General features: G+C 46.0%; 1 protein-coding gene across 2 annotated transcripts in view; it reads right to left on the bottom strand.

Annotated features, from left to right (window-relative positions):
* Nucleotides 1-1,834: 1,834 nt before the first annotated feature.
* Nucleotides 1,835-23,754, bottom strand: part of LOC120957337 (longitudinals lacking protein, isoforms A/B/D/L) — a 40,915-nt gene continuing 18,995 nt past the window's right edge. For both annotated transcript variants that reach the window (XM_049608729.1, XM_049608728.1), the window contains 3 exons: nucleotides 13,065-14,095; nucleotides 7,325-8,746; nucleotides 1,835-7,226 (listed from right to left, as the gene is read on the bottom strand). In XM_049608729.1, the coding sequence (XP_049464686.1) occupies nucleotides 5,922-7,226; nucleotides 7,325-8,644 (2,625 nt within the window). In that variant the 5' untranslated portion in view covers nucleotides 8,645-8,746; nucleotides 13,065-14,095 and the 3' untranslated portion in view covers nucleotides 1,835-5,921. The remainder of the gene's footprint in view (nucleotides 7,227-7,324; nucleotides 8,747-13,064; nucleotides 14,096-23,754) is intronic.

Here is a 23,754-nt window from a genome sequence, read left to right as displayed (position 1 = left end):
AAATTACGCTTGCGAGTACGATCAATGTAGCCCGGCCTTAATGAGCTAATATTCTATTTGTTCTATTCCGGTGTTCACCACTTCGTCGCCAACTTTGGTTGGAATTGTGTCTCTGTTCGGTTGTGTGTTGCCATCTCTTCGACAACAAGTGCTGACATCAAAGTAGGGTTTGGAACACGAAGAGCTGATGTAAGTGTGTGCCTGTAGTAGATACGAGTTTCTCCTCTATTTCGAAGATAATTTTGAAGCTTAAGAACTAAAATAGTAAGTGTTATTTGTACATTTTAATTTGAATTGTATCGAAAAGAATACTGTGTAGCCGGAACTACACGGATGTTTAGCTTGAAACGTATTTGTCTTTGGCTAGTAGGTGCTGCTAGTTTGTGGGAGCATATTGGAGTTGTCCATAGAAAGCTGTTGCTTAACAATCATTCTGAAAAAGCGGTGTGGAAAAATGGCCGGAATATTCAGTGATTATGCGTCTGTTGTTCTGCTATCCTCTTCTTCTGCTTGGCGTAACGTCCTTCACGGAAATGCCGGCTTATACAAGCTTTCGACATTTAATTAACCGTTATCTCAATGACCAAATTTACACCTTAACCATTTTCTATGACCGGCATACCCGGGTATCCCGTACATTTAGTATGGGAAGTTTTTCGTTTTCACATTAAAACTTAACTAACAATAACTTTTGTTGCATTGAAAATTAAAATTTCAAATTTGGCACAAAGGTACGGACATCCCAAATAGCCAGCTTTGAACTCCATAGCTGATTTGGGGCTGTTTAATGAAAAATCGTTCCGATGTCGTACTTTGTGGCTGATTAACAGATAAACGGTACTTTGCAGAACTTTGGAGTTTTTTTTACAAGCACACCGTACTCTTTGGAACTTTGCGGCTGATTAGTACTATCTGTCGGGTTCACGATGGAACTTAAAGGCTTGTTTAGAAGGTGTGTCGAACTTGGTGGAACTTCATAGCTTTTTAAAACTGTCAGGATGATTCGCTTTAGGAATTCTGCCTAATTTTATATTCCCACAGATCCTGCCACGACAGGAGGGTTTGCAATTTTCCAAAAGATGTAATTTGTAAGAAAAATAAAGAAAAACAATACTAGAATTATTCAAATTAAGTAAATTAAGTGGAATCGTTTCCCAATTGGTTCCATTTCAATCGGAAGCGGTTCCGGAATATCGGTACAATGTGTCAAGCTTGGTACCGGAGTCGTCGGAGCCGACCCAGAATCGGAGCAGGAGTAGCGATGTTCGTACACGGTTCGAAATCGTGGGAAAGTTTCTGATAGCCCATCACTAAAGGATCAAGGACTAGAGGATGCAAAGCAGTATTAATTCCCTGCAGATCCTTTTCTACAGAGTTTTCTACAATTCAACTCATTTACTCTCTGTGGTGACTAGTGATATACTCTTTTCGGATTAATAATATTGTCTTACATTTTTGGCACATTTTACTACACGTACCAGTGTGATAAAATACGAAAAGATGAGTTCATAACATGGATTGAGTAAGAAAGAGACTCTTACAAACTGTTCCAGTTGAGTAGAATCGATACATCCACTTGCAGGATTCAACTCGCTCATTCACTATTACTCAGAGTGCTCAGCTCTATCCTGCACCACCCCATCCAAAAATTGATCGGATTTGTCCATCGATGTATTCCTCTTCATCTTATACCGAGATACGCAAAATGAGCCCCAAAATAGAAGAAAATACACTACCTTCATAGATCAAAACTGGAATAAACGAGAAATATCAAGGCACAGCTTTAAAAATCCTTTCTTTCTATGTAAAAACACACACATAAGAAACAACACAATGATATTTATAATGTTTCTACAAAGTTTTTATTATGTTCATGCTCATATGCTTTTGTGTTTGCAAATGCAGCTATACCGAGTTGAGTTGCGGTTCGACTGTGCAACATTCCACGAACGATTGCTGTAACAAACGTTCACAACTCTTCCACAACACTGATATGCCTTCCTGCGACGCTACTTATGCTGTTTCGATGCTGTTCTCCCATCTGACACAGTTGCATAAACTTTCATCTAAACGTTCGGTTGATCCTGAAACCCGTAATCATCCCCCTAAACATCCCCTTCCCCCGCATTCCACAACCGAATCTAATCGGGTAGGACTTTTCCATCTATTCAGTGAATTGTTTTGTTTTATAAAGTGTATGTTTTTGTTTTATTTTTATTTTTATTTTCATTTTTATTTAACCATTTTTACTAACGAGAAGCATGCTCTTGCTGCCCCTTCCTTCCGACTATCCTATTCGTTTACGCTAGAGGATTCCTTCCTGACTGCTTGCCGCACTCTAGTAATTCAATGACTATTTCACAAACTTAATTTTGGATTAGCGCGGGAGGCGTTTATAAGGAGGTGGGTTGGGACACGCATGGTGCAGCTAAAAATACATACAATTTACAACTCTGCCGCGAGTTCGAGTTCTTCTGGCCTAGCAAATACTGGAGGATTGGCAGGTCCTGGCAGCTCGCGGCCGCCTTCCGCCGCGTGTTCCATGTGCTCCAGTGGATTTACTACACAGGTGATGATATTGCATCGGCCCAGCACATTTTTTTTTCTTTAATTATTTTGAGAATTTTAAACAACATTTCGAAGGGCACACAAACACACAAATGCACACACATACAAATTGCAGACATTCAAACACATACATCCACACACATACACACACACTCTCTCACGAAAAGGGGGTAGCCCGTGCCGTCACATATGAATCCTGCCGGAATATTACATTAAGGTTTTAGCGCAGTTTTTTTTTGTAATCATAACAGGAAAATAATGGGACAAAAAAGGAAAAGAAACAAAATAAATACATGCTTACAGCGGGTGCTCTACTGGGTGTGCGTGCGTGTGTGTGTGTCAGCCAACTGACCAGGAGCACCGCGTCCGTCCAATCGGTCTGTCCTTTCGGCCCATCTTGGTCAAAGGATGTATAGGTGGTAAATATTAAACTCAGTCTTTGCGTATTTGCGCGGGTAACGTAAAGGGCTTGTTTTTTCTAGGAAGGATCTTTTGCGTAACGATCGGCCTGGCATGCGCTAAATGCCTTCAATTAAGGGAAAAAAGGGGGGACCAAAAGGGTTGTTTGGTGTGAATGCAGCTCGATCCAATGATATTTCACCAATGGGATCCGGACACACTTTCCTACATCGTTTGCGATTCACTCTTTCACTCGCGTAATACGCGTCTGTACACATTTCCAAAGTCCCCAATCCCCTTAGGTAACAACAAACAAGGTTCTCTTAATCAGTCTTTTCAATAATTATCCTTACAATTGGTACGCTTTTAGTGGTTCTTAACGTTATCGTTCTTTTGCTGTATCCCTTTTGCCACCGTTGGGTTTGATTTCTGGTGTCCCTAACATCTACCAACATACTGAGCAGCAGTACGGTGAATAATACGCATTCAACATGAAGTTCTGCATCTATAGTTGTATGCTTGTTTTTTTATATATAGTTTATATGGCATTGTTTTTATATGTTTCAGTTTTTTCGTATTTTTTTTGTTTCTTTGCTGTTTTTTTTTTTCATTTCCTTCTTCTCTTCTCTTCTCTTCTCTTTATCAACAAGTCAATGCTACGTTAACATCAAAGCCTTTTTGTGTTTGTTTTTTTTTGTTTTTACTACTTCTCTACCACATTCTTAACGATGAGGAAACCACCAACATGCTGTGTATTATACACTTTATCTTTTTTGATTGCTACTTTTTGTTTGTCTATTTCTACGTATACTATTACTACTTGCTCTACTTTTACTACCATTACTACTACTACTACTTGTGTTACATGCCTTAAATAGTTTGATTTGCTTGTTTATATGTTTTCTTGCTTTGTTCACTAGGGCATCGCAACGGTAAAAAAAAGTAAGATATATGGCTTCATCCTGGTAAAGCAGTGTAAAAACGTGTAAACTTATCCGTTTTTTTGTTTTCATTTCCGATTCACAATGTGTAACTAATTTCGTATCTACATCTTGCCTTACACTCGTATGGTAACTAGCTAATAGGAAAACTCATATGATGAAGAACATTTCCACGTAATGTAACGTACTTTCTTCGCCCGCCTTAGCTTCCCATCTCGATCTCGGTTGTGATGAGCGGATGCCTAAGTCGGAGACATACGGAAACAACATAAACATAAAATGCAGGAACCGTGTTGTTTTTGTTTAACTCTCTCCTAAGCTTATAGGAATCATCATAATTATAGGCACTCAATGGTAGAATTAATATGGGGGTGGCGAGGCGACATTCCCCAAACCCCACTGTTCTTGTCTTGTCTTGTAACGATGTTAAACTAATAACCACATAGAAGCTAATCAGTTAGCGATTGAAAGGCAACATAGATATCCGTCTATAAAGCTAGAAGAGGAGGTGTATAAGAGCTTAAAACAAAGGGGAAAAAAAAACCTTACAACTAATAGTACATAATTTGGCGATACCATCCAACGCAATATTGGTTAATTTTTACAACTAATGTAACTACTGATAAAACAATATTCGTTCGCGTGTTTGTTTGTTTCATTGTTATGCTGTTAAGGAAAAGGTGCGATTTTACCTTTTTAGTCTTGTTTTGTTTAACGCCAGGATAGTCGTAGTAATATTAGGGTAGTGCTTTCGCTCACTAAAGCTACCGCGTGTGTCACTAAGGATATTATCGTCAACACTTTACCCGCTAACACTTTCGAAGGGGGGTTGCACTGCCAAAACTTTAAGAAACGATGGTGTACAGGCTTTAGAGCCTGCGGTTTTCGATGCGGCAAAGGAAACGACGAACTAGGCCGGGAGCTAGGCTTTAATGAAAACAGCTAAAACCTATCGCGCTGCACAGCTTAAAGAGAGTTAAACAAATGATTTGGAAACGAGAGCAAAACAAAAATCATTTAAAGCAAAATGCGTTTCCCCATCCCTGGCAGGAGGGGTTTAAAGAAGGCAATTAACAAGAAGGTGTAAAAGCCCAAAATCATCTAAGATGGGTTCAAGCCTAGCCTAACGACAAACGACTGCTGTTTCTGCGCCGCCAATTTCCTCCTTTTTTTCTCTCTTTCTCTCTATTGCACTTCCGTTGTGTGGGCAACGCGGCCTTGAAGGAAAATCGCACACTTACGACATACATACAAAACACGTATCATCTATTGCCTGATTGATAGGGGTTAGCTTTTCTTACTTTGTTGGAGTTGGTGGGTTGGGTTATCTTTGTTGTTTGTTGGTTTGTGCGGTGAGTACTCGTTTCAGTCTATAAAGGTTCTCGGTTTAACTTTAGCCGACAAAGAGAATGCGTACGAAGAGAGGGCGCGTAGCTAGTAAGAGAGATTCTGATTTGTAAATGGATGCCTCTTGATGGTGAGGCTTTCATGATGTAGAATGTGCACTACTGATACTGCTTACTGTTAAACTTTGCTAAGTGTACGAAACAAAATAGATAAAAAAAAACATGCAGCAAAATAGCTAAAACTACAGGTCCTCTAGGCGGCTAAATGAAATTGGTGGGATCGGTTTCGATATGACGTCGTTGAAGGTAACTTTCGTTCGTGCTCTCTCAAGACACACATTTGCAACTTCCTGCATGGAATCGTAGCCACGTGGCTCCCCGGGAGGGGGTTCGTCGCTTGTGAATTACGGTTTATTGCAAAACCTGGTGGGTCCATTAACGGACCCAACTCAAAATGCCCAACTAACGCTACTCTAATGTACTTCCCCATGGGCTTGCAGGGGAGGGAAAAAAGGCGTGGAAAAACTCAGTGAACTTAGTTACCCGTTTCCAGTAGTTTTCTACCGTTTTGTCCTTCACAGTGGCGAATAAGGTTTTTAGGTTTTAACGTTTAGTTTAGTACGAACATGGAGGAGACTGCTCCGGGCGAATTGGGACTACCGCCGTTCTACGACGATTCTGCGGGCGCATTGCTGTCCGCAATGATTTCCCGCTTGATGGTGATGTTGTAGTCTTCCTTTAACTTACCGGGCGCTGGCACAATGACACCCTGCTGCTGCTGCTGCTGGGGAGGTTGTTGCGGTAGCGAGGGTGCAGGTGAGGGTGATCGGGACCGTGTAACCGCCGACCGTACGACGGACACCGCCGCTGCCGGCGGTGGTGAGACGGATGGTCCCCGCTCTTCCGAGTCCCGCTTCGGGCCCATGGACAGATCCTCCACGTGATCGTCCTGGCCTTCGGCCGGACCGCCGCTCGGTGGCCGTTCGCCACAGTCGCTGCCCGGTTCGTCGTCCTGCTCCATCGGATGGTGGTCCCGCCTGGCGTAGGCCGGTTCCGACCCATTGTGATGCTCTCGGCGCTCGCGTTCCGCAAGATCGCGTGCTTCCCGCTGCTGCTGCTGCTGCTGCGCCGAATGGTGCCGATCGTCTTCGGGCGAGCTCATCGACACGGAGCGCATGTACTTCATCAGCACGCTCGGGCTCGGCGAGCGGGCCGTCCCGTGCGTACCCGGGGACGTGCTCATGCCGTTGACGGCGGCGTGAGCGGCCGCCGCGAACGCCATCGCGTGCAGTGCCTCGCGGCCGGCAATGTCGCCGCCGCGTGCCTCCAGCGCCTGCTGGAGGAAGGAGGGATCGAGCAGGGCGGCGGCCGGGTGCGGGATGGTCGGCGGCAGCCCGTGGTGGCTGCCGTGCTCGAGCTTGATCATGCGGCCCGCCTCGTGATGGTGGGCCATGGCGGCGGCGGCAGCGGCAGCCGCCGCAGCAGCCGCCGCGGCCGCATCGTCCTCCTGGGACGACTGGGACGGGAGCTGCTGGTGGTGGTCGCCGCCCGGATGGCCACCGGGCCCGCCGGGCGCACCGCTGCCCGGCCCGCCGAACATGTGGCTCGCACCGCTCAGCCCGTACGGGAAGGAGGCCGGACTGCCGCCCGAGCTGGGCGACCGCTTGAGCGCCCGGTTGATCGGCCGGCCCGTCGTAATGCCCAGCTTCTTCACCTTGTCGTACAGGGTGCGGGACGGCACGCCGAACTTGCGCGACGCCTGCAGCGCACTCATGCCCTTGCGCACACACTCGATCGCGTTCAGGATGTCGGTGCGCGTGTACTGCTTGTAGCGCTTCCACTCCGGCTTCTGCTGCTGGTGCGGCACGTACGATGCTAGCCGCGCGTCGCCGCCAAAGTTGTGCGGCGAGTCGAGCAGATCGTCATCGAACGATTTGTCCGCGTACGGTGAGTGGGGTTGGTCCTTGATTGACTGTATTTTTTTTTTTTATTTTTAGGAAAAGAGATGGATTTGAAGAAGAATGTTATTGAGAGATTCTAATCGAAGGTGCTTGAGCTGTAACCACCTACCTTATAACCACTGCCGTTGGAGTGATGACTGCTCGGCTGGTCCGGATCCGACTTCATGCCGCCCTGGTACTGGGACTGTATCGTGGCCACGGTTGCCTGCGCTGTCCCAGCCCCAGGCACACCGCCCGCCTGCGACGAGTCGGCCGGGTTGGCCTGCGCGAGCACGTTGCGCAGGATCGGTGTGTCGCGCAGCATGCTCGACATCGACTGGAGCTTCTTGCGCTTGAGCGGGTTCATGTCGGTGCTGGAGTCGTACGCCGAGCTGAGCATACTGTGCAGCTGCGTCTGGCCGAGGGAGGGCCAACCGGCGGCCAGGGCGGCAGCCGCCGCCACGGTCGATGGTTGCGCGGAGGCTGAGGAGGCGGAACTGCCGGACTGGTGGGAGGCCGAGGACGACTGGTGGTTGCTGCTGGCGGTCTGCGACTGCAGTGCGATCTGTGCCGATACGGAGGAGGCGGACGAGCCGGCGGACGTGGACTGGGTGCGATGGGGCGGCGGTGAGGTCGTGGCTGGCGCGTGCGAGAAGGATGCGGAACGGTCGCGGCTACGCTCTTCCCGCTCGCGATCACGCTCCACCGCGCCGGGGCTGCGGGAGTACAGGCTAGAGTAGGGCGACTTGTACGAGTACGGTGGCGAGGAGCTGCTGCTTTGGGCGAGTGACACGTTCGTGGAGGTGGAAATGACCGGCGACGACTGGTGCTGGTAGTGGGGGTAATGGCTGCCACTGCTGCTGGTTGGCGGTACGTCGCGCCAGGAGGAGGATGTGGCGGTTGCTGCAGCAGCACCGGCTGTGCTACTACCCGCAGCGGCACCGGTAGCAGTAGACGACGAACCCTTGCCGGTGTAGTTGTTGTTGCTGCTGCTACTACTGCTCGCGTGCAGTGTGGTGGCCGGGTCACGGTCGCGCATCAGCTGATCCACATCGACCATTTTGCTGAAGCGCCCCTTCAGGTCCGCCATATCGTACAGGCCCTTCACCTCGAGCTGTTCCGCGATCTTCATGATGCGCGGGATCTGTGCTTGGGTGACGTTCACCTCGCCGGTGTACATGTACTCGAGCAGTGCGCGCATCTCGAACTCCTGCACGCCCGGGAACAGGATGCTGCAGTGATCCATCGGCACGTCCTGCAGGATCGACTGGAAGTAGGGCGAGTTGGCGGCCAGCACGACCCGGTGCGCCTTGAACTGGACCTGGTCGTCGACGTAGATCGTGCAGTCGACGTAGCACTCCATCTTGATCAGCGCGTCGAGTATCTCGACCAGGTTCGATTTGTGGTTGTTCCATCGCAGACAGTACGTTTGCCCTTCGCTGCTACCCATGGTGATGGAGTCGAGTCGCCTACCGGAGGCGGGGAGAGGTCGATGTATATCGGTGTTGTACGGTGTGTATGCCGCGCAATTGCAGGCAGAGCTGAACGTTCGCTGGGGTGAAAAGGGATGAATAAGAGGAAACCATTCTACCGGTTAGTACACTACAACACTGTACACATTCATCTCAGGATAAAGGATAAAGAAAGAGAGAGAATAGTGCCTGCGAAAAACAAAAAAATGCTTGCAAGGGTCCCCTTGCGGTACAATTACACTTTGCCAATGGCGTTGTGCCCACTTGTCCACGAGCATTTCCTCCCGCGACGAACAAAAACAACATTTGCGTCGCAAAATGAGCGCCTCTGACGAAAGCCCTCTGTTGTTGTTTACGCGAGGGAGGTTGAGTGACGAAATGTATCCACCACCGCTCCACGCCTCGTGGAAGTGTGCCGTGAGTCACGCGGAGCCCGGAATGTGTCTGATAATCGCAATCGCAAAGGTAGCCGTGCGCGCGCGTCTGTGTGTGTGCATGGTGCCACCCCGCTCTAGGTCGCAGCATATCAGCGCACCGTAACGGAAGCGTGATTGCCGAAAATTGACCCATCGGGGCCGTTATCTTACGGCAACGGCGCAAGATTGTGTATTTTGAAGACGAAACCGGCGCCCGAGTGCGAATATCGTGCGAAAATAACAACACCTCCTGGGCTCCGGACCGGTCCATCCGTTCCATTAGCTCCGGTTATCAAACCGGTGGTGGTGGCCGGAAAAGCATGGCGCTGATATTGGGAGGGACAACAGCAACAACATCGGAGCGGAAAACGGTAACGGGGCATGGTGGATTTGACTTTTGCCACTGGCTTATCTGATTATTCCTTGCTGTCTTCTACACACAGGTGTACAGGGGGCCGAAACCTCATATAGGGAACATTGGATGGTAGACGGGTGGAATGGGTTAGCATCGTGTCGAAATCGCACATCGCGTGACCACTAAACCGTGCTCCGCCAATTTTAGTGTACAAATTAGGGACGAACGACGAGTTGCCTTTATTGTTGTGTTTCTTGATTTTGTTTTGTTTTTCTTTCTTTTTTTTGCAACCAAATTCTATTCTTCCATGCCCGATAGTAGGTGTTAGAGAGGGAACGAGAGACACTTCTGCAAGAGAGCACTGTGCAGAAGGGGCACCGATTCAGACGGTTTAATATTTGCAACGGAAATGGAAGAAAGTCAGGAGCTTTTGCCAAATCCTTTCATTCCTCCGACGGCGTCCGTGCTTGTTGCGACTTTTATCTTGTTTTTTCTTTGCATTTTTATTTCGCCATTTCCTTCGGCGGGCAGCTTTCCGTCCATTTCGATCCTTATCTTGGTGTCTGAAGCACCAGCAGCAGCAGCAGAATAATAATGAAAAAAGGTTCCACTTCACAAAGGGTCCTCCAGCACAGAAAAACGAAACACTTGTTCAAGCCAGAGAGAGAGAGAGAGAGTTTAAGGAAAAAACAAAAAAATAACCCAAAGCAAGTGTGTTTTCTTGGGTGAAATCGGGTTTCTACGTGCTTGCCAAAAAAAATGTAAGCCAATTTTTTTGTCCTCCAGCCTTATAATCCACTTCCTGATGTCCTAATTTGGCGACCAACGGCTCCGGCCCTTTTTCGACTTTGAATGCTCATGCCAATTTTTCCGGTTTCGTTTTATCCTCAAGTGCCAAAAGCTCAACAGCAACAAACCTAACAAGCGAAGAACAATGCGAAAATGAAGCAAACACGCATCTTGCCAAAAAAAGAAAAAAAGGATCACCATCAATAGAGCGAGGAAAATAAAATGAAGAGAACAACAAAAAACGTGCCCAGACCGAAGGAGAATTTGAAAAAGGGCAAGCGATTTTTGCACTTTGCGCAGCGAAGAAGGGATGCGTGTGCTGTGCGCGCAGGTCAAATGCAACCTGGAGAGGATCGGAAACAAAATAAATCAAGTTCATCGGTCGTCCTTTCTGCATTCCCTCGGATAAGCGTGAATAGCAGGAGGATTAAAGTTGCACGCAACAAGCCAATACACACACACACGACGGTACGGTTGTGCAATATTGGGTTAGTAGGCGAACAAGGTGCCTTTTGCTCTCTCTCTCCGTATACCGTTGCAGGTATAATGTGGGTCGAATTAGGATCGATGCAGGAGCGTGCTGCAGAAGGGATGTGCGGATCGCTGGACAAACAGACGGGACCTAATGTCCTCGGGGTCAGCAAATTCCCATCCTCACAAGATCGCACCAGCATCATCATCATCATCATCAACATCAATTCCATACTATCGTAAGCGGTAATGATTTATTGACAAATGCTTCTAGCGCTGGGACTGAGATGGTGGCTGAGGGACAGTGCACAAGCACTACCGGCATACTGCGCACCGGCGGCGACCCCCGAGATAAATGATCCGGGAGGGTCCCTGCCATCGAACCCTTGTCTCGAGCTCCTACCATTAATTACTCACACTCACTCACAGCAAAGACATTGCGAAACGGACGACCTTTTTGGGTGCTTTCGGCAAAGTAACTCCGGCAGCAGAGGGAACGATTTTGGGACTGCGTTTTTTTTTTTTTTTTTTGCAATTTGCTGACGGTGCCTGTGTGGTGCCACAACTTGCCTCGACTTGGCTGCGTTGACGTCACCCACTCCCCCGAAAAATCGTCACGTCACTTAATACAGGAGAAGAAAAGAGCAAAAAGCAGACACCCCTAACCACCAGAAGGTAACCTTTGGCTTTCCCACGGCTATGCAGTTCCCTCTGTGTGTGTCTGCCTCAGCGCATCGCAAACTCTTCAAATTCGAAGATCATCAGTTTGATTGCGGTTCATTTCGTTTTTTTGGTCGTGATTCTATTTCTTCCTCCTTTTGTGTGTGTGTGTGTGTGTTGCTTCGGGACACAAATCCATTGCGTGCGCATTCCCTCCCTTCTTTTCGTTGCCTTTCTTTGTGAAAAGGGCAAAAAAAAACCAGAAGAAAAGGGGTGCAAATAAACTATCACTTCTTTGCCATTGTTGAGTGCCAACAACCAGCGGAGGAGATGGAAAGCAGCGGAATTTAGACAACCCGATGCCTATTGCTTTGAGGTTAAAGGTCCGCACAATAAACGGGGTAGGATCATCTTTTCTATTGCATTCAAATGGGATTTTTTTATGCCTAGGATGCACTTTGATGCATTCGAACAGATCATTAAAAATCCCTCCCTCGGGTTGCGAAGGTTGGTTATGCAAATGTTTCTGTAATGCTGCACTGTCGAAGGGGAATGAAAGGACTGTTTTGGGAAGCGAAACAAGATTAGACAGCAAACGATAAATGGGAGGAAAAGTTTTATGCAAATTCTTCCGCTTCACTTTCGCACGGATTCTCAAGCAGGAAGGGATGGGAAAACAGCGGGATTCGAAAAGGAAAGTGAAGATGAGTTTCTCATCATCAAGAACACAATTTCCCAAGGCCTGTGTCTGTTGAACGACCCAAAACCTGCACAGTCATTGCATCATTGCGGTCGAAAAGATCACCAAAAATGCAGCACCACCAATCGTCATGGGCTTTGGCTGCTGATAATGCACAATCTTGTGCGGAGTTATTCACGTCACCAATGCCGTATCTTGTGTAAATGTGTACGCTCTATCGCACATTCCAAGAAATTGTGCGCTTCGCTCAAACTATCAGTTTGCGCACGGGGTGATGGAACGCATTCGTATTTTTGGCATAGTCTTAGGAGAAACACACCGAAACCCAACGACTCCCACAACAGCCTTCAACGGCAGCAGCGTTCCGTTGGGTAGTTCTAGCAGCCCTCAGACAGACAAACCGATTCCTCAGGATTTTAGAGAAAACTGACGCGAAAAAAGATCAAATATCCACGACACGATGTTTGAAAGTTTCTTGAAAACGGCATTCAACGCCGTCCTTCGGGAAAACGGGCCTCTATTCCTGGAGTGCAAAATAAAAAAAAAACGCACACAGAACACAGCAACACAGGGCAACGAACATGTGTGTGATCAGCACACATTTCGAAGGATGTTTTTGGATGTGATCCTTGAAGTACGCAGACGTCGGGTTTGCGTTCTGTTTAGTGTTTGGTTTCCGCCGTTCGCTTTCTATTCGCAGACGACCGTCCAAATTGTGCAATGTGTGCAGACGGGCCTGTGTGTGTGTGTGTGTGTTCTGCCTTCGTTTGGCCTAATTCTTCGCCCGCGTTGCTTATCGCTTCTAGCGAACATATGCGCTTGTCTTTCTTCTGTGAGCAACTGAGACTAACGAGGGAGTGTTGGTGTTGCAGGAGAAAGTTGTACCTCGTGCAGACATCTCGTTTTTTGAGACGTTTTGTAAATATGCCACACGATCGTCTAGCCAGCAAACATGTGCAATTGTACCAACAAGAGAGAAAACAAAAAAACAAGTAAAAACAACTTACCGTTCGCTATCGTCTGCTTCTAGCGTTGTCCTGGAAAATCGCCTTATGTCGCCGTAATCACTGCCAGAACCGTTTCGTGAACAACAAAAAACGAACCGCCTGCTCACCAAAGTTCACGCTCATCACGACCGTGTGTCTGCACACATACACACAGCTACACTTGGTTGATGCGTGTGGGTCGTCGTCTTCGTCGTTACACACACGGCGTTCGGAATGGAGATCGTGTACTACAGCAACCGCGCGTTGGTGTGTGTGGGGATGAAGGGTGATGATTTAAATGGGGGTAAAGGGCGAGAAAAATTTTGATAACCTCAAGCACAGCTAGGTCCGAAAAAGTTATTGCAGAAATGTGAAGATGTGTGGAAAATTCACGTAATCGCTAGCCACTTTCTTTCCAGAAGTTGCTAGGCGGTGGCGTTGCTTGATTAATGCTGTGCGAGGTGAAGAACTTTTACTGTGAGGCGCTTTTTCGCTTCTTTTTTTTAGGGATGGGACTGAAAACTTGCTTGTTTTTTTGTTTAGGGTACGCGCACGACGATTTTTTTACGCCACTTTTGTTTTGTTGTTACTTTTTTCTTCTAACGCGTTCGTTACTTCGCTACATTCGTTATGCTTTCTTCGATGCGATCGTTGGTCAGTTTTTCACTCACTGTGTAATGCACTTGCAATGCAACAAACTTGTAAAGTTTTACTTGCTTTTTTGCACTTTTTTCTCTTCTCACTTTCAACTTTTGCTTCACTTTTTTGCATTCGTTTGTTTCCTTTTTTTTGTTTAATTTCACTAATGTTTCGTTTTGCTTTTCTTTTGTTTGTTTGTTTTCGTTTGTTTTTGTCGTTACATCTACTTCGCTTTGCGCACGTCTTTCATGTTACCATGTTACGAACTTTTGCACCTTTGCACCGGAACTGCACTGCACTGCTGTGTGTCGCTGCATACACGCGACCATACTTCCGGAGTGGCGCGGGAAGGTCGTCTGCGCAAACTTCCGCCCGTGCTACTGGCTGGCTGACTTGGCAAATGTCACGTACACCTGCGACGAGAGGAGAGGATGATCCCGTTACTACTAGTTCACTTGTGTGTGTTTTTAACTTTGCTAAATTGAGATTTAAATGCACAACTGCGTTCGAAACGTATCGTACCGTTTTTTTTTTTTTGTATTTGTTTTTTGCTTTTTTCGTTTGATGCACTTTTGCACTCGCGCCTCGCTGTTTTTAAATTAATAATTCAAATTCTCGCTGCTGCCACCGCCGAAAAAAAAAACCCGTACGCGCTTTCACAAAACTGCACATGCAATTTTGAACTTTGCCCCACCACGGACACTTTGCAACACTCTGAAACGCCGTATCTATCGGCCCGGCCGCTGGTGCGCTCTCGTTTTTTCGATCGTTCGCGGACACACGTGCTTGCCAATGAGCGGACTTTTCGCTTCTGATTCCGAGAACGGTTGCGGCCAAAACCAGAGCCCACCGTACCGAAAATTGCCCGAAGTCAAAACCCGCTGTCGATGGCACTGGCGGGGGAGATTGGAAGTAGCGCAGAGCGGGACTGCACACAGACCCCTGCTCACTCTCACCAGCACCACCACCAGCGGGTCACTCGTCGCACTGTCTCGCTTGCACCACCGGCTGGCAAGCAGCCCAGCAAAAGGATGCACGAAAGATGCACGATCCTTTGCCACCCGTCACTCACGGCGCTCCTCGTTCCTGTCCCTTTTTCGCAACTGGCAGTTTTCCCTTTCCATGCCTTGCTCACTGCACGCAGGGCTGGGCTTGGGTGAGTGAATCTGCGCCCTTTTTCGAAGGGGGTTTTCCCTATCCCTGTTGCTCTCAGCATGCACACACGCACACACAAAATGCTCGCTCTCTTTCCCGCACTTCTCTTTGCGCACTTGGAAAGGGCGCACTTTTTATGCTGCACCGCGCAGCATCGCATAGGGGAAGGAAGGAGTGCCGCCGCGAGTCGGCCAAACAGTTCTCTCTGCTGTGTGTTCTTGCTATCTCTTTTGTTCGCCGAGCGCAACAAACCTGTCTTACCTTCCCCTGTTAAGGGTTTGGTCCTCTCGCTTGCGCCGACCCTAAAGGTTTGTCGCTTGCGCCACCAAAAACACAGCTAGCCCTTCGGGGTTTTTTTTTTTTTTTGTTGTGCTGTGCCCTTCGCACAAAAATTATTCGGCAGACCCAAGAGGGGGTTTTGGTGGGACCACCACTCACGCCGGTGCACTCACCGCCGGACCGATTTATGCACGCAGGCTGCAACGGCACCGGACGGTGGCGTGGGGGAAATGGTTTTGTTGATCGCGCACGCAAAACCTTCACCGGCAGCCAGCCGCCGGGCCGGTTTGTGGAGGGGATGGCTCACGCACGCACAATGTGAGCAACCCCCCCTCCTCCCGCGGGGTGCATCGCGATGCGCGTGAGTTCTCGCACACGGGGTGCAGCACGATCGCGGGCAAATGGAAAAGCCTGAGTTCTCTTCGCCCCTCTCCCGCGCGCTGGTTTCTTGTGCTTGCTTGTGCGAGATGCAGTTTTCGGTGTGCGAGCGAATTGTGTGCGATGGTGAAGGGACGGGCGAGCGGGATGGAAGCTAGCATATCTACACACACACACACACACACACACACACGCTCAGAGGCACAGTGAGATCGGAACAAACAGGGCTAAATTGCTGTTGTCGGAGGCAAGTTTCATCACAGCAAAACGAGCGATAGAGAAACACACACACACTCACACGCATACACGCACACAGATACACACACACAAAACGTGTATCTAGCGCATTTCTATGCTCTCTGCTTCTATATCGCTTCTATCGTCTCCTGGCCCAATGGATGCTTCATTTATCTACTGTTTCACTCTGTATTGCTGCTGTGCGTGTTTGTTTCTGTCTCCGTCTTTCCTCTATCGGTGCAGCGGAGGTCAGCATTCAACGTGACACGCCACGTCGATTATATTGGCGCATTCGTTGACCATAATCGTTAGCATCATGCTCAACTAGCACTACGGTCGCACAAGTGCCGTGCGGTAGCGCGAGGGAGGCGAAAGAGAGTAGAGGGAGATAGGCAGTTAATTTGCGTTCGTATCTGTTTTGTAGTTATTTTTATGATTTTTTTATATATTTTTAAAAATATGCTTTATTTACTTGATTTCAGTTCTGTTAATGTATTACTTTGTAGAGAGTGTTATGTTTTTTTTTCTCTCAAATTTATCTCAATCTTTGAAAAGTATACGAACGGTGATAATCAAATGATATTTAATTCATAAATATGTCTCTATTCTTATGTTTCATAATATTCGATGCAATTCAAGCGGACGCCTGGTGCCCCGTACAACGGCAAGCATTTGGCAAGCGTGGTTAGACCATTTGTACACCGTGTTACAGTTCGAGTGATTTTCGAACGTGACATTTTATGATTCTTTGCTATATTTGATTAAGCATTAATCAGAATAAGGCTTATCGTACATCGCAAAAAAAAGGAAATTCATTTCTCCATCTATTCGAAATATGAAACATATTAAAATATGAATTGAATGCATTTCCTTGTGAATTCCCGCTTTGGTAAAAAATAATTATCAGCGGTGAATCACAAACAAAAGCATTTCATTCATATTTTGAATATATTTCGGACTACTTTTTTATTATTTTAATATTTATAGCCTAAATAGTTGGGGAATTGAATATCCTTTTGATGTGCGATAAGCCATATTCTGATGTATATTTAATGAAATATAACAAAAAAAAAACAAATAAAAATCACTTTCATTTTTACTCGATCTGTAACTCGACCCTTAGCACGCAAAATAATCGCCTTTAAAACTCTGTTTGGTTTTTTCGCATTGTTTGTGTATTAAACTCAGCTTATTTTCGTTTTGTTTTAATATTTGCAGCACATTAATAGTATTACTACTGTGTACAAACTCCAAATAGGCATGAGCTTGATCTTGGAGCGAAGTAATTGTTCTGGGCAGCATGTAAATGCCCCAGGTGCGCATGCCACGCAGGATAAATGAAGCATCAGGTAAGTCATTGATTTAGCTTGCTTATTTTTATATCATTTATATTAATATTATCAATATTAATATTGTATTTTCTTTTTTTTTGTTTATGTTTATGTTATTTATTTTCATAACTCTTCTATAACCTTTCAATTAAATTGACAAAATATTTGTTATTGATGATTTGTTTGGTGCCGACCCGAGCAGTGAATCGAAATGCTTTTCTACCTTCACGGGTTCATTGATGCATCGAATGGTCAATGGTTTGCGGAAAGACGCATGAATGGAAATGATAGCAGCATAATTGTACCAATGTACATTCTGAGTGCATTCTGAATGAAACTTACCTTTACCCTAAAATCGCGCTTTGTCACCCCTGCAGCTCACGGTAGCAAGTAGCTGCGAACGCTCAATACTGGTGTCCCGCCTATAACGCCTCTTTTTGTTCGTTAAATTTTTTACTTCGTTGCTAAAAGGACATTTTTCTTATCCTACCTGATCTCGTTGTCCTTCCTTTTTGCTATTATACCTTCTTTTTTGTTCGAGGGTAATTCGCGCATTCGTGTACACCCTGACGTAATTATGAATGAGAACGGGGTAAAGAGAAGCATCTAAAAAATGCTGCAGCCCATAGGTAGTGGTGGACGGGGTACAGAAACACGCCAACACAATGGCAAAAATTGACAAATTGAACGATCCCGTGCACCCGTGAGGAGAGCTGTGCTTAAAAATTAAATTAAGGGTATCGAACGACGAATGCACAAAGAACGGAAAGACCCAAACTCACTTTCCCTTACTGATGATGGGGTTAAAGTAAAGGAAAAAAAGCGCTCAGAAATAGGATGTTTACAGTAGGAGTGCAAAAGGAAGGAACTGTGAGAAGCATTTCGTCCACAACAAGGATTGACAACCCATTCCTCTCTCTCTCTATTATTCCTGTTTCACTTCAATCCTTCTTCAACAAAACCCCGGCTTTCGGTGGTGGTTTCTTTTGCCTTTGACCCCGGGTACGTTTATGACACTCTCAAAACCCACCCGCGCCCGCTATCCCAGGGGAGGTGCAATCGTACGGAACAAAAGGGAGAAAATTGCACACACACACACGCATTATTTGCTTCTTCCATTCAGATTCACACAACAGCAACAGCAAAATGGGGATAAAAGTGCACGGCGGCAGCGTTGCATCGGGCGGGGTCGATTATTATAACCTTAAATAACCACAATAAAAGAAGAAATAACAACATTACCGTGCACAGCGAGCACACATAATGCGCTTGCAGGCATTGTCGGTATGCTTTCGGTTGTGGCTGCTGCTGCTGCTGCTGCTCTGGGTAGATAGAGAGGCTGATGAGGCAATTTCTGTGTTTTTCATTCCTCTGTTCCCTCTGTTGTGCTTCCTTCTCTTTTGTCTACAAGTTGATGGTGCTGTTGACAATTTCTTCCACACACACACACACAATGGTAGAGAAGAAGGAGCAGCAGGACACTGAAAAGCCTTCTTTTTGAGAATAGGCATTTGAAAAGGGATTCGTTTCTAATTTTTGGCAATGTTGAAGCGCATTGTAAGCCGTTTCGCCGAAGAGGAGGATCGAATTAGGGTAGCAATTGCATGTTGTTTGCTGGAATCGATCGTTCTCTTTGTATGCTCAAGTGTGGAATGCAAAAGGAGGTCGAACATTGTACGGAATTAGAAGCGTATTATTTTGTTTTTTTTTCTTCTATAACTTACAATCTCAGAAATAAAGCAGCTTTTAATGGAAATGATTTCTTTTTATTTTGTAAGTCAATTTGTGTGAATATTTTAATTATTTATACACACTTCAAATGACAATTTCTTATGTGTTGAAATGATAATCATCGATCACTGCTTCCTGCCAATGCATTTCACAAGCATTGCAGATGTGTTTCCAAAATGTTGTTTCCAGCTTGTACACGATTACGCCTAGCTCGAGCGATAAGCGATCGTTTAGAAACGAGCATAGGCACACACACACACATATATAGAGATACGCACCGTGTGCTTGCACACAGTACGCACCCAAGGGGTACGTGCATTGACTCACTTGCATATCTCACGCATCGCCACACACGCCCGTGCGCTCTTCCTCCGTTTTACGCGCGACCATCCGCTTGCCATCCATCCGGCGCCCATTCGAGCGAGCGAGCGGGCACGTACGAGTGCAGCAAACCTACGCAAACTGCAGAACCAGTTCTAATTCGACAGCCACAATGAAGCAACAACGCGGCATTCGCGCCACCACACAACTTCCAAATTCACAACGCCACAGCAGCAGCAGCAGCGTGTGTGTGCGTTGTGTTCGGCATTCGCGGCGATGCAACATCGCGGAAGTGTGTGTGTGTGGGCGCGAGGGGCGGTGAAGCTTCTGGACATTTGAAACGAATTTTGGACGGTCAATGCACTTTGAGGTTTTCTCGTTGATTGTCGAGCGCGCGCGTGTGTGTGTGTGCGAGCGAGTTTTTTTTTTTGCCCATTATTGAGGCGTCCCTTTCTACACGCACTTTACCGGGTGGTGGCAATGCACCGGGCGGTCAATTGAACCGGCCGATGATCGGAGCGACGATGATGGTAGAGCGGTGGTCCGCCTCTAGTGAACGGAGGCCACGCTGGATGTGTTCCACCATGTTTCTGTTGGTTCGTTTTGCGCCGCAATATGAATATGCTCTGCATAATCAGCTACTGCTTCTGTGCTTATTGTCGGCGATTACAACAGTGTCACTGATTAGACACGACTGTTATGCTACGTTAATTACACGCACATGCACGCTCAGTGCTGTACTGGAACGTTGCACATACGGATTTATGTAACCATTCTGTATCAAAAGAGTGCGATTGAGCCAATGCTGTATAGTGCTTTAAGAACATTTTGCTATTTTCTGTTGCTGTCAATTGGTTTTAATTTGGACCTTTCCTCCTTGATAAAAAAATGGTTTTAATAATATATATATCGTGAAATTCATGCTTTCTTCCCCAGAAATTCCACTTTTCTCAAGATGAGTTATTCGAATTCTTTCTTACTTGAGTTTCTATTTCTGAGGCAGTAATAACTTTGCTAATAATAATAATAATAGTAATAATAATAATAATAATATGCTGTAGAGATGGTCAACTCTGATACAGCTTCATGCACCTGAACGAATCTTTGATGAAGAGTGTTTAAGATTCATGAATTGTCATAGATTATTGAATCCATACATATTTATAAGAGCCGGTCTGGTGGTACAGTCGTCAACTCGAACGACTTAACAACACGCCCGTCATGGGTTCAAGCCCCGAATAGACCGTGCTCCCATACGTAGGACTGACTATCCTGCTTATGGTAACAATAAGTCACTGAAAGCCAAGCCAACTTTACTAGTGGGTACTGGCAGGCCTTGACCGGCAACGGTTGTTGTGCTAATGAAGAAGAAGAAGACATATTTATAAATTCATCAAATTATTCAAGAATCTCCGTTTCTCTTAAGATTCATGAAACTCAAGAGATTATCATGAAATTCGCGAATCTATAGAGATTTACAATTTATAAAGACTAAAGATGCATGATAACAGCTACAAGGATTTGTCATTTTCTTTACTTTCATAAATCTTTAGAGATTCATGAACCGCATAAGATATATAAATCTTCCGAAACGGACCCGTGGAGCAGTCGTCAGGTTGCACTTAACGTGACATTACAACATTCCCGGCATAGGTTCAAATATCACATGGACCCGTCCTCCTGTAGCTAGGATTAAGTATCCGGCTGCGTGGTACTAAATAAGTCTCGAAAGCCTGTATATGTCGTAGGTCGTAGTCGTCAAAAAGATGACTTATTATGATCTGGAGGTTTATGAATCTTTAGAGATTCGATTTGAGATTCGAATAAGTCATCGCCGTAGATTCATATGAATGTATCTAATAGATTGATGAAGTACAACACTAATATTTTGTGCAAAATCTTTGGTATTCGGTTCCTTTTTCTTCTGAGCGATGTAGCATACGTTGTTAATAGCATAAATATGCAATATTACGACAGAATTCTACGACGCACGACGGTAAATAAGTCTCTTTTTTTAATTTAGTTTTCCTCCATACCATGTTAGCTTTTATTAGCTTTAAGTTTATATTAGGTTTTTAGATTTTTAGCCGTCAATGCGATTTTAGTTTAATACTCTCGTAATAGTAATAGTCTGAAGTCAAAAGTCTGGAAATTGAAAAACACATTTGTATTCGATGCAAAACATCAATAATATCTCTTCTAAAAGTAAAATCCTTCATAATTTGCTCCTCTTTTTCCTCCCATTTAATTCCTTCCGGGTTAATAATTGTAATGTTTACAATTCCAGATTGATCATGAATTAATGCTTGCCCAATGTATGCGGGATGCCATTAGTGTAGCAATTTAAAAGCGATTGGCACGTGCATTCGTTGCTTTGTTAGCTATCTGCTGCCGAATTACCCAGCAGCGGGAGAAAGTGTGTTTTCCGATGATGGAGAGAAGCATCGGTAATGCGAATCCACTAGAAGTCTAGCAATAATTGACACTCTATTAATTGATTGAATGCAATTGGCATCGATCCGATGCTGCTGGGACTGTCGATTAAGGCCATCTCTGGATTCTACGCTTCTTCAATTGTTGTAATCGCCTTTGCAGAATAGATACAGGCAAGGGAGAGTCCCTCATGATCCCTTTGTGCCGGTTGCAGCAAACAGATATGCTGCACAGAGGATATGATTAATATAATTAATAATGCTGGCAGTGCCGCAGTTTCTAGAAAAAAAGCATTATACGTGCTGTTATGGCGAAAAAATATGTCTTTAAAGACAAATGTGAGAAACTAATTTCACTTTCTTTTGTCGAACTTCTTGCACACTTTTATCACATGAATGGCCTCCGTAAAGAGGTTTTACGACACTGTACCTCAACAGCATTATATGAGCGGCAAACATTGCAATAATTCATAAACCCATGCACCCAAATATTGCGCTCTAACCCTTGCCCATTCCCTTCTGCTCTCGATGACTTTCCACAAAAAAGGTAGGCAAAAATAAAATTTCGCTTTGCACCTTCCTCGTTTCCCAATTTCGCTCATTCTCATTCTCCCATTTCTTCGGCGTGAATGCTTCAAAGCAAAAGCACCCGCTTTTATGGCATCCCCTAATCGATGGTCACTCCCTGTTATGGGACCTTTTTTGTATTTTTGGCAACCCCCAGTATCTCTCTCTCTCTCCCTCTATCTCCCTGTTTATTGCAGTTTGTAGCATGTTTTCTTCTTACATGGCAAAAACCAAAATCGCATACCCTGCCACCATCATCATTAGCAATCGTTGTTAACTTTTACAACCAACCTCCGTTTTTTTTTCGGGCTTTTTGGCACAACAGAATGCGATTTTACTGTTTACACTCTCTGGAAAGGGTTTTTAGAGGGACCAAAACAGGGAAAATATGTATTTAAAAAGTACGAAAGAGTTAAGACTCGTAAAAGCTCGCTTCCACATGTTGCAGGCTGGCTTGCAATTGCAAAGAGGGTCGCCCTCGGCCACAGGTAGCACACAATGATGCGTCGTAAAAAAGCGGATCAGCGGATGCTTCAGGAAGACCGGAGCCAAATTCGCACAATGGGTTGCTTCGCCTATTTTACCCCGTTCGTACTGTTCGTGCACGGGACTAGTAGGGGGAAAAAAGGCTTAAAATAACAAAACCGAAATTTGGTGCATTATCGCAACTCTATCTCCGTAGACAACCGCCGTAGCTCGGCAGCAAGAGACAATTGCACTTTTTTATGGGTTAGTTGCAATTGCAAAGCTGAGCTTTTTTTGGCAGGTAAAAAGGGTGCAAAAATTCGATGCAATAATATGGCGATCGCTTTGCTAAGCCGACCGTCGCCAGGCGGGAGAACGGGTTAGAGGAAGCTTTGCTTGCCTTTGTTTCTTGCAATTGTGTCGTAAAGCAATCGCCAAACATTACACCCAACGAGACAAAAATGTTCCATCGGAACTCACGGTACATCTCCGTCTTAAAATAGATAATGCAGCGACAAGAGCGCAACGCAATGCATGCCACCGCCCGTCAGCTGGCCCTCTAATGGACGCTGAAATCGGTCAAACCATAGGGGTGGCTCCCTGTTTGCCATGGACACAATGTGCTTGCACCAGTGTGGTTCAACGAACTGTCGCCACACTGTATCGTTCGATGCCATCCAACTTCCGGGCGCTTTTCGACCGCCAAAATGTGCATTAATAATCATATATACCGCCGCGCCCCGTTGCTGCTGCTGCATGCGGGTGCATGCAAAACGCACCATCGGCCGCCGGTTCACAAAGCCCTCTCACGGGGAGGCTACCAGGAAGCACGTTCCCTCAGCTTTAATCAGTGTGTAAATATCGACGAGACCCAAAAATGCCTTCGGGAAGGGCCGAGAAACGGACAGCGACGGGTCGAAATGCACTTTTACGGTGGATGTTTGGCGATAGTTCCGATGTTGTTCCGCAAACGTTTCTTTGTTGCGCGCTGGTAAGAACCTGTTCCTAGGTTCAATGGTCCCCGTGCCCGTCACCCGATGACCTGGGCCGGGTGTGTAGAGGAAGTGGGACGCTTCTCAAGTAGCACAAAGTTGAACTTGTTTGTGTGTGTGTGTGGAGGTCGCTGCAGATAATTTTTGGCGATTTCGGGACATTTGAATGTTTTGACCTCCAGGT

Source organism: Anopheles coluzzii, chromosome 3 (genome assembly GCF_943734685.1).
Source record: "Anopheles coluzzii chromosome 3, AcolN3, whole genome shotgun sequence".
Lineage (NCBI taxonomy): Eukaryota > Metazoa > Arthropoda > Insecta > Diptera > Culicidae > Anopheles > Anopheles coluzzii.
The sequence above is the reverse complement of the archived record's forward strand: the minus strand, read 5'-3'. Positions and strand labels throughout refer to the sequence as shown.